The 12,117-nt window shown below is 36.4% G+C and overlaps 2 protein-coding genes across 7 annotated transcripts in view; one reads left to right on the top strand and one right to left on the bottom strand.

Moving 5' to 3' along the window:
• Nucleotides 1–12,117, bottom strand: part of LOC101739671 (2-oxoisovalerate dehydrogenase subunit beta, mitochondrial) — a 204,519-nt gene that overhangs the window by 128,915 nt on the left and 63,487 nt on the right. The window lies entirely within an intron of this gene.
• Nucleotides 897–12,117, top strand: part of LOC101740261 (fatty-acid amide hydrolase 2-A) — a 29,988-nt gene continuing 18,767 nt past the window's right edge. The window contains exons 1-3 of one of the 6 annotated variants that reach the window (XM_021353285.3): nt 909–1,053; nt 1,443–1,503; nt 2,145–2,174. In XM_021353285.3, the coding sequence (XP_021208960.2) occupies nt 2,161–2,174 (14 nt within the window). In that variant the 5' untranslated portion in view covers nt 909–1,053; nt 1,443–1,503; nt 2,145–2,160. Of the gene's footprint in view, nt 1,054–1,333; nt 1,504–2,144; nt 2,181–12,117 lie in introns of all 6 variants that reach the window. The other 5 variants (XM_021353283.3, XM_062670009.1, XM_004922873.5 and 2 more) reach the window with 5 other exon arrangements.

The raw sequence follows: 12,117 nt of genomic DNA, 5'->3' as shown, positions 1-12,117 counted from the left end.
ATTGTGGGTTTGTAAGCATTGTAAGCCCAGTCATCATTCTTGTCGAACCCGTCGCTTGCAAGGAGGGTTCGGCGAGTAAATTAGCCGCCAGATACAACCCACTGAGTTTCTCGTCGGATCTTCTCAGTGGGTCGCGTTTCCGATCCGGTGGTAGATTCTGCGAAGCACTGCTCTTGCTAGGGTTAGTGCTAGCAACGTCGTTACGTTGCTAGCACTAACCCTAGCGAAGCCTAACGAGGCTTGAGCCCCGTGAGCTCACCTACTTGTTAAGGTTACGCTGAAATGGTCCCTCAAGACCATCAGCTTAGGTAGGAAAAAAACACTCGTCGGTGGAAGTTTCTGCGCACCGCTTCTTTTACATTGCCTTTTATTCTACACTTATCGAAGGTAAGCCAGCCATCTCATTAATTTTCGTTGATCGAACATAGCCCAAAATAATATTTTAAAGGACAATTTCTAGGGTCCTATCAAATGAAAGCAGTGAGTGATTCTAGAAAGCGTAGGCTCTGACGGTGTGAACTTTATGGAATGGTAAAACAATGTGAAACTTAGGTGATAATTATGGGCAGTAGTCTACCTCTTTCGGCTAGGTAATCATAATATTACGAAGATGAAAATGTGTGCTAGGTAAATTATAGTGTAACCGATAACCAAGAGATGTTATGACTAACTCACTGACCTCCAATTTATCTATCTAGGAGTCACCGAACTGACCATTTATTTTTATATTTTACTATAGGATATAGGCTTAAAAATGAACTTCAATATTGAGGTTGACTTCACTCTGACCGACAGCAACGACTTCACCTTTTAACAAGAAACTTGTTGGAATGATTTACATTTCCTTTGCCCAATCAATTTGTCACAACAAACAAAAAATAACGTCAACTGAAGATTGATTGAAATTTTTTATGTCGAGTTTGTTTTGTTTTTAAATCTTCCGGAACATTAGTATTTAATTTTTTTTTCTATTATTTGGGTCTTTATTATTTTAAATTTCATGGTGTACATTTTATTTAAATTGTGAGAATTATTCCAGAAGAAACCGAGCACGTAAGCGGTCTTTTTCATTAATTTTAATAGAATAAAAATAAAACATTAAGTAGGAACCGTTTTTGTCGATGAAATTTATATAAGTTATTTTCTCTTTTTGTTTAAATGTGTTTGAGTAACAAATAACATCTTTATCTAATATTCGACGATTTATAATATACAAAAGTGTAAAATTAAATATTTTTTATCAAAAATTAAACGTGGAACAATCAATATTATAAAATTGAACAAGGGGGGAGCCTCAGGGCATTTTACCGTTTGTAAGTTATGTTTTGAACAGGCACATGTCCTTTCCATTACTGTCGCGAAGCACCCACAACCTAATTGAGACTTCAAAATCATGACTGAAAGACAAACAAAGATATTAATTTGATGTGTATGGACTCTAGTTACAACTTAATAACGAGTGGACCTTGGGCCTGGACCCAGTAAAAATGTGAACTTTCAGAGGTACACAATGATATATGTTTAACGTAGCTAAATATGTCACACATTATTATTATATTAAAGTTTAGTTTTAAAAATATTTTGCCAAAAAGTTACATGTCATTACATTTTAGAAATTTTGTTTCGTTTACTATGCAAGGTAAGGTTTATTGCTTGTCCACAAATTAAAACGATTCTTAATAGTTATGTAGTTGAAAGTAGTAGTGTAGAAAATAAATTTATTGAGTTTATATCTAAGAGCGATAAAAAAATTTTTTTGTTTAATTAGACTCTGAAGTACATCCATATATAATATCAAGGGGTGAAGGGCTAATAGGTTTAAGCAACCTCTTTGCAACTTTACAGGAGAACTATTTGAAGTTTAAAATTTTGGAAACAATATCAAACTGTTACAAAGATAAATGTTGCATATTAAGCCAAATGTCACTTTGGCTTTTGCGGTAGACAGCACCCTGACATTGCTGAATTCCATTCACGACGGTAACCACTCACCATTAGGTGGGCCGTCTGGCTACAAGAGAAAAAAAAGCTTAAACCAGACAGCCTTTCATCCCTCGATATGTAGTTGTAAGTGAAAACTAATTGTTAAGAACATAACAATGCTACTGAAAAAAAATTATTTCATTTTGTAATTTTTTTTGCAGGGGTTGTTAACAATGGATGCAAAATATATGGTATCAGTGAGTTTTTTTTATGTAATTTTTGTTTATTTTTAATTGGTAATTTTTTTTCTATTAATAATCTAACAATAGCATTAATTTATACTTTGACAAGCAAGCAGATTTCTTGTGAAAATATTTTTAATTATGTTAATCGCTACAATATACATATATATATACAATTGATTTAGTTGTTATTTGTTAAATTGGAACATTACTTAAAATATATGTTTGACCAAGATACGGACATTGCGAAACTGATGATCAATTCATACTTGTATATGTTTCAACATTCCTATTTTTTTAAATATATTTTGTAGTTCACTGTCAAATAATAATACTGATCACTTGAACTTGTATTTGTTATTGGTATTTTTGTGCCACATGGCCACATCTTTAACTATATGTTTTGACGGATACGAAAAAAGGGACCCATGCCAGGATCGCTTCAGAGACCCCATCGCATTTTACAGCAGAAGTATCAATAGCAGATTCTCCATGTGAACAACAAAATATTCAGACTTTTGCAATGTTGCACATCTAAATGTAAAAACCACTTCTGTCTACATTGAGTGCTTCCATTCTGAGAGCGTTGATGTCACATATATCCATCCACCGTCCTCTCAATTAGATGTAGAAAGAAGAGAGATACAGATGTTTTGTTGTAACCATACTCGTCGAACTCGCCAAAGAGTTCGATGTGCAACCTAACCTAAACACCAGCCCGCTAAGTTTCTCGCCAGATCTTCTCAGCGGGTCGCGATTCCGATCCGGTAGTAGATTCATTCGCAAAGCAGTTGCTCTTGAGTTGTTAGGTCTTCTTTGGAGGCGCTCGGGCAGTTGTTAGCAAATTCCACCCGTCTTGTCTGAGCCTTTACTCGCCCACCTGCCCTGGTAAAACTGGAAAGGCTTCCGGGACACCAAAAATCACTCAAACATAAAAAAAAACAACGATGTAATGGTTGCTGGTGGCTGAACAGCAAATTCGCCAGCCGGTGTCGTGTGCGCATATACACTGATCATCTATTGCTCAGTCAACGTTAGCTCCCTCTCGTAAAGTATCATTGTTACTGTACAATACTGGTTTACTGGTGGTAGGACCTCTTGTGAGTCCGCACGGGTAGGTACCACCGCCCCGCCTATTTCTGCCGTGAAGCAGTAATGCGTTTCGGTTTGAAGTGCGGGGCAGCCGTTGTAACTATACTGAGACCTTAGAACTTATATCTCAAGGGGCGCATTTACGCATTTACGTTGTAGATGTCTATGGGCTCCAGTAACCACTTAACACCAGGTGGGCTGTGAGCTCGTCCATCCATCTAAGCAATAACAAAATAATAATAATAATAATAAACAGTTGTATCTGTTATCCCTAGGAGTTGTTCTGCAGTTGCCGTTTTTCGTCCATTTGATGTTTAAGCAGCTGCTTGTACTTATAGGCATTCGGAATAGTACAGGAGCTAGGCTTGATATCGACAGACAGCAGCGTAAATAAAATATTCGCATATAAATAATTGAACGACTTAGGTACGTTTGAGAATTGAGGTATCTGCACTTGCAGCCGTTGCAGTCAGCCGACAGAATACATCGCCAGTCTACGGCGCGTCATCGTAAGATAAGGACGTGGTTGTGATAGTCTAAACGTTCTCGATTTAAACGCGAAAGTGAAAAACATTTAAATATTTCATTAAATCCTCAAGAAAAAAGGACTCATTTAAATTTTCCTTCTTACTTCGAGTTGAGTTGAAAGTAAGCTCTATTAATTAATTCATATATTATAATAATAGAAGTTTGTGTTTAATTTATATCATATAAATGTTATTCGTAGGATCAACTGTAGTTTCATTGATAATAAAATAAAATAATTCATTTATTACACTTTAATATATACTAGTGGTCCCGCAGTAGTCGAAATTCGACTATAATTAATTGAAATTATAAGTTTAAACATTATTATGGTTCTATTGTCAAACACTATTATAATTCGATAATATAATCACAGTATTCGCCAAAACTGCACTATAGATCAACAATATTAATCTATTTTCAATTCGACCACAGACTTTAAACAATAACAAAATTTCCCAATTGACAGTAAACAAAGAGTATGTTTTTATGATGTGTTGTGTCAAATACATGGTAGTGTGTGTAATGTTTTCTTTATTGATTTAAAGTATCTTTTACGCATTATTTTAAAAAAATATTAGCATTGTGCACTCCTTCTCTATATTCTCTATAAGTGTGGGAAATTTCATACTCCTCCGTCCGCGCAATTTTCGTAAAAAGGGATACAAAGTTTTTCCGTCACGTATTAATATATAGATAACATAGTAAGGTTTTAAATTAATTGACAACATTTTCTGATGATTCCATATTTAACGCAAAACGTAAATAAAGCGAATTTGAGTGTAACATGAATCATAATGAAATTAAAAACTGCAAATGTTTGACTTTGTAAGAGTGTTTTTTCTAAATATCGAGAGATTGTTAAATGTTAACAAATTTTAATTAATAATTCACGTATAATTTTGAATATTAGAGACAACCCGAAAAAACATGCGGGAAGATTTATTAAATCGTCTGGTTTCTGTGATAGATACAACATTTTTAACATCGCAGAGTAACGTAATATAGTCATAAAACTATTTAGGTCCCACATTAAAATAATATAATACATAAATCAATTACGAGGAAGAATACTCCACTATGTTATGAAGGTCGAATAATATCTTAGCGCATCGATCGCAAATGTTTTAGGGGTGATAAATATTTTTATTTTATTGCTTACATGGGTGGACGAGCTCACAGTCCACCTGGTGTTAAGTGGTTACTGGAGCCCATAGACATCTACAACGTAAATGCGCCACCCACTTTGAGACATAAGTTCTAAGGTCTCAAGTATAGTTACAGCGGCTGCCCCACCTTTCAAACCGAAACGCATTACTGCTTCACAGCAGAAATAAGCAGGGTGGTGGTATCTACCCGCGCGGACTCTCAAGAGGTCCTACCACCAGTAAATTTTGCCATTTTAACGCTTCCGAAATCATTTCCGAAACGTTTGTTCTTCTAATATAAAAAAAAAAAACATAAATACTTTTTGTCGTTTTTGAGTTGATGTGATTTGTGATTACAAAGCAATTACATCCATTTTAGAAAAGGTATCGGTATAATGGGCAGAATAGATATACTATGTAATTAAAATTTCATTTGCGGTTTAATGCCCCGTTTTTTTTCTTAATTATTATTGCCATCATATTAATATTTCTGACGTTTCAAATACTCTATAGCTTTCGTTGTCACGAATACGAGTAATACAAGTATAATATAATACATAAAAAAAAACGATGGATTAAATCGTAAAAGTAATTTATATTATAATAATATGTCTACAACTCGGGGGAAAACGAAGAAAAATAATACTCTATCGCGAAAAGATTAACTAATTCGAAGTAATGGCGAAAATACGATAAGCTGCTTGAGAATTTACGCGGCTACAAAAACCCATAGATATCAAAACTTGAATATCATCGCCCATTTTGTGTTATAAGGGTTGATAAATGCATTTATCGTGATTAACCATCAGCACGGAGGATAGGATTTAAGGGTAAGAAAATAAGTGAGGCCGGAAGTTTGATGAGGTGGGATTGGCATAACAGTATCTTCTGATTCACACCAAGTCAGACTGATAGCGATGTGTCGGTATCCCTGGCGTTGCCAGCGTCCAAAAGCGGCGTCAGTACTGAGGATTTACACGTGATGATGTAGTAGTCTTCTTTTTGCGACTGCTGCATTCGCCATTGTAGTGGAACTCAACCAGTTACTAGTACCTGAAGCTCCAGTCGGCAGATTCTTTCCAGCTAACATTATTTTCCCGTATCGTCTGACTTTGGAGTGAGTGTTCCTACTTTTTTCCGTGTGCGATGACGTGTACTTTCAAATATTAAGAAGTCTTTCGCGATGATCAGTTTACTTGTCTGCCTTCGAATATATAAATAACTAGCTGTACCCCTCTGCTTCGCTGGGCATTTAAAATTAACATTATTATTTCTCACCCCTACAAAGATTCTCATCATTAACGCCCCCGCAACTTGTGTAGGGAGTCCAACACGCATATAAATATTAGCATATCCATTAAGTACATGGATTTTCTACATGAATACCAAGTTTCAAGTCAATCGGATGCAAGGTTCAGTAGTTATTACGGAACATCCGTAAAAATCACTGTAGATTTATATATTAGTTTATATAAATAATTATCTCGAATATCTGAATCCAGTGCTAATACATTCGAAATGTTTTAAAAATATCTATGTTATGCTATAGGACGCGATTAGTAACTAATATATTTTTTTTATCTAAATGACCGCTTCAACAGCAATCCGAACTATTTTTGCTATAGTTAATCCATGTCAGGACGTTAGGCCACAGTAAGAAAATTATTGTATCATCATCGTTATTTAATACCTGCCAGGTTAAACGAACGTTTTGGATTTGCTGCAAGCTACGTTGAAATATTTCTTTACACAAATAATAATATAGGTATGTAAAGGTCAGCGATATTTCTACCGTTCACAAGATCAGGTTCACCTGTGACAACAATGTTTGTGTTACATTAGTTATTATTTTCTTAATTTATCATTTAATATTTGCATACAGTTTTGTGATGACAACTGTATAATATTGAATACAATAATCTAATGACAGAAAAGCAAACGCAAGATTTATCGTTAAAGTAGCTTAAATTATGATAGCAAAAAGTGAATAAAATATAAAGCGCCTTAGACACGTGAAGCTTTTTTTTTATTGCTTAGATAGAGGGACGATCTCACAGCCCACCTGGTGTTAAGTGGTTACTGGAGCCCATAGACATCTACAACGTAAATGCGCCACCCACCTTGAGATATAAGTTCTAAGGTCTCAAGTTTAGTTACAATGGCTGGCCCACCCTTCAAACCGAAACGCGTTACTGCTTCACGGCAGAAATAGGCAGGTTGGTGGAACCTACCCGTGCGGACTCACAATAGGTCCTAACATCAGTAAAAATACCATAGACATAACAATTGTAAACAAAATACTATAGACAACTGTATAACAATCATATTGACCGTTTCGACCGGAACTCATCAAACTCAGATATAGGGTCATCGGCGTTAAGAGCAGTCAAGAGCACCCAATCTACTTTCATCGCCTCTAAAAATTAAATCACTAAAATAGCCGAAGTGTAATTACACCTCTTCATTTTGAAAAAACAAAAAAAACAACAGATCTATGTACAATTACTAATTTTTCTTCTCTCTATTAAAATTAATTACGTTGAGATAATTATTACAGTAATAAAAAAAGAAGGATGAGCCAAATCGTGGGATTTCGTCACCCACCATGCTCCAATTATCAAAGTAAGAATTCTGGGAGTAAAGACTAGGTCAAGTTCATTTATTAGAGGATAAGGTCAATATACATATAATTATATGGAATTCTTCACAATAAATAAACAATAACAGATTTAATTGCGTTTTCTGTGATATAATAAGAAAACAACGTTTAAAGCCCTTAATCTCTTTTAAAATTAATATTTTAAACAGTATTAATATAATAGATAATACAAAATTCTTTTTACTGAATGACAGACAGGTGAGTGATTCCTTCTGAGAAAAATCTTTTTCAAAACTAAAGAGTTTTAAATGAGGAAAAGTTTTTCTTTATATATGTATATATATTATTAAAAAAAAGAGACAGAAGTGATACGGTGAGTAAACTTCCACAACTAATGAGGAAGTCGCAGTAGGAATAAATAAATGATCGGGTCAGAACTCATGACGAATAACCAAATGCTATTAAAATGTAAGATACTTTGGTACCGTTCTTTGACTCTTCACACGTCTAATAATGTGTTCGTTGGTTTTTTTTTTTAACGTTCATGTAATTTTTTTCGATTGCTACTCGTATAGACTTATCAATCTTTCTTCTTTCTTTACCTGGTGACCTAGCACTGAACCACTGACTTGTAACACAGGTTTTCCTAGCATAAAAGTCAGGGAATTTTGTTACTGTATACCTCATAAAAAAGCCATGTATATTATTATACTAGTGTTAAGAATTCTTGTACGTGTTTGCATTTTAAGAGGCTTGAATAAATATTATTATTATTATTTATTTATATTTATTTAAAATCTTATTAGTTACATAATATTTTTTAAAAAAGATATTAAAAATACAATTTTTAAAAAACACTATATAAAAAAAGATTGCCGCTGATGGCGGTGTCTACGACACAAGCCACCAGTGGTTAGGACTCCAGAGTGAGAAACCTCCTCACAATGCGTGCAGTATCGAGGATAATTATTATTATTATTAATCGATAAAATTGTGTTTACTCTTCTGTAAGATATTAATATTGTAAACGCGTATCGATTGGGCGTTAATCAAGAAGACCTTAGTAGAGAACGTTCGCATTTTGTTTGATTAAACTCTTAACGTTTATGTACATTGCGAACTGTACGAGTACATTGTCTTGATATGTTCGTCGCTATGTCTTGTTCTTATCGAATTGTGTCTTATATTTTTGCCGCGAAGTCATTCTGGTTGATTTCAAGGAAAAGGCAGCTACTATATAATTTAATTGAGACTTCGAACTCATGAATCAAAGTGAGTGGCGGAATTACCATTGTGGACATCAAGTGTCCGCAGACAAGTGGCCCTATAATCTACTCACTACTCCCATAAAAGCCCACCTGGTGTTAAGTGGTTACTGAAGCCCATAGATATCTATAATATAAATGCCGCCACCCACCTTGAGATATGTGTTCTAAGGTATCAGTATAATTGCAACGGTTGCCCCACCCTTCAGACCGTAACGCATTACTGCTTCACAGCAGAAATAGCCAGGGTGATGGTACCTAACCGTGCGGACTCACAAGAGGTCCTACCACCAGTAAAAGACAATAAATAAAATTAAAATCTCGCCCATCGAAAAACTAACATTGGATTCTTCAAACTGGAATGTTAGAACGATATTGTTATGAATTGTTGTCAAGAAAATAAAATTGATTACTAAATAAATAAAATGAAAATCTTACCTATCGAAATACTACAGTTGGACTGTTCGAACTGAGATTTTATAACGATATTGCTATTAATTGTTATCAAGTAAATAAAATTGATTACTGTAGACCAATGTTGCAGTTCCAGATCGTGAACTTTGTTTCAAATGTTTTCTGAGACTCTACTCAACACGCTATTCAAGTAAAATTCATTTAAAATAGTTATCGGGAATACATGATAGTACCTGTCTACATAATTAAGTCGTTTGGAGCCTCTGGGTCTGCGGAGGGACTTCGGTTCCCTCTGTATTTTGTACCGTATGTTCCATGGGGAGTGCTCTGAGGAATTGTTCGAGATGATACCAGCATCTCGTTTTTACCATCGCACCGCCCGCCACCGGAGTAGAGTTCATCCATACTACCTGGAGCCACTGCGATCATCCACAGTGCGTTTCCAGAGGTCTTTTTTGCCACGTACCATCCGGCTATGGAATAAGCTCCCCTCCACGGTGTTTCCCGAGCGCTATGACATGTCCTTCTTCAAACGAGGCTTGTGGAGAGTATTAAGCGGTAGGCAGCGGCTTGGCTCTGCCCCTGGCATTGCTGAAGTCCATGGGCGACGGTAACCACTCACCATCAGGTGGGCCGTATGCCCGTCTGCCTACAAAGGCAATAAAAAAAAAAAAAAAAAAAACACGGGTCTCGTCGTCTTGGAAGTTCATAACACAAGATAGGACACCCAATCTAATTAGTAAGATATAATTACTCCACCGGGTAATAGAAGCCAGGTTGCTAATTACTTTTGCAGAGCTTACCGTTAGTTCGCAGTGCAGTTTGTAGTTGAACGTGGAGTTCTTGTTTTGAAACATCACAGAGTGGTACTGGTACATAAGCAGGCTGTTTGAAGAAGTTTAAATCACCACTAGCATCCATTTGTACAGATAATTAGAAAATTGCATAGTTATTGGCGATGTAGACGGTTGGCGGTATTGCGTTCCGACCCGGCAGGCTGGTACTATGCCAGCGGGGTAAACCAGAAAACCAGTGGTACCGCCCGAGCGGCCTGACCAGCCGACGTACCACGAAAACCGGCGTCGTTAGTCGTCGACGATCGATGCCCAGTCGGTCAGTAGTCCTCGTGGTGACGCTGCCAGTCTGCTGCTGGTAATGTTGACCGCAGAGGGAGGTCGGACGTTGGGTAAGAGAGTGCAAAGGGAATTGTTTGGTGGTCAGGGCCCTAAAAACATCCTTAGACTCGCGTTCCGCCCCTAAAATCGGCGGAACATCAAGACCCATATAGCCGTGCGGCCCCTAGCCACGGAACCCTCACGCATGAGGTACGGTTCCCTACCTGACAAAAAATAGGTGGTAAGGAGATACGCTTCGCGCGAAACATATCACCTTCATCCGAGCGTAACAAGGATGAGTTCTATCTCATCCGAAGCTCGAATGGTTCGCTGGTTTTTAAGAGGGACAGAGAGAGGATTTTAGTTGGTTCAAATCCAATATGCTTCGCCGACTACCTTTTACGAGTAGGCAGAAGTTCGGCGGTTTTCTCAGGACCCAAAAAAGTGTTCCTTAATTTAAATTTTAAATCACAAATCTCGTTTTTGCTTTTGCATTGTTATTCTTATTAAATATACATTTTTTCTTATGAAGGTGGGGTAAAAGCTGTTTCCAATATGCTTTTTCTGACCAACACGAACGCTTGTTAATAGCCACTTCACAAAAAAAAGAGAATCGTATTAGAGATGAGAAAAAGTGAAAGAACTGTTTTTTGTTGTTGAACTTTGCTGCTTTTTTATGTGCTACCTTCTGTTTTCATTTTCAGTAAGGGTTTACAATGTACCCAGTAAAGCATCTACGATATTAAATTATTAACATTCATTATAACGTGTCCGATAGTTTAGCTTAGGACGCTTACAAATTTACCATTGGACAAAAAAAAGTATATATTTGATAATTAAATCCGTCTTGGTTCCTTTGTTTTTAATATTATGTGCTTTTCGTTTGCATTAGTTCCTTCAAAGTGAATTTCACACTCTCGGTCTGTGTTAGTCGTCACAAGTCACACATAACAATACCTAGGTCGCAGATGTCAATAGAACGACTTCCTCAATCGAACAGTACAACGTAATGGAGCAATTTCCTTCTGTCTGCATTGTCGTTTGCGAGTATACGTTTTATTAGCACAAGTGGGTAGTCGAGCGCAAAGCCCATCTTATCATTGCAGTATTGTAACTGTGTTGAGTATCCTGTTGTCATTCTAATAGACCATACTTACCATATCTACAATATCATTGAAATGAACATTAAGTGGGTATCTTAACTCAGTAGACCAGTAATTTTTCTACGATAAAGACCCGAAACCTACCTTTTGGCTGTCTGTTTGTGGTGCACCCCTGACAACTGGGGCGAGGGTCGTAGATTGAATCCGCAAGAATTTTCCGTCAGGAAAACATTTGTACGACGAAAAAGTTTTTTGATCTTTATCTAGACTTAATATCTATAAATATATCCACTCTATGCTTGTTTTATTTGTTAAAACAATTCTTAACCACCTTTTGAACTTTAGTTGTAATATATCAGAACCCTTCTCCGAAATGCTATATCTATTTTGGATATACAAAGCGCGAGAGAGTAGAACAAATAGACAAACTTTTTTTTTTCAATTGGATTATATTTTGCTGAACACTTTCCGAGTGCATACCTGTACAGGGTCGGGTCGACGCCTTATCGATTGACTTGTTGCGCAATGGTAATATACCTGTGCTAAGATGATATCGAAGTCGCGTCTGGTCTACCACCCTCCTCCTGCCATTCTCCACCGCACTTGTTGAACGAAATGTCTTATTGCATTTGATTAATACACGATTGGAAACACCCTTGATGATACGATTGAATCAAGCGTAGTTTTCAAA

Source organism: Bombyx mori, chromosome 9 (assembly GCF_030269925.1).
Source record: "Bombyx mori chromosome 9, ASM3026992v2".
In the NCBI taxonomy this organism is placed as follows: Eukaryota; Metazoa; Arthropoda; class Insecta; order Lepidoptera; family Bombycidae; genus Bombyx; species Bombyx mori.
Note: the sequence above shows the minus strand (reverse complement) of the source record. Positions and strands in the feature narration are given on the sequence as shown.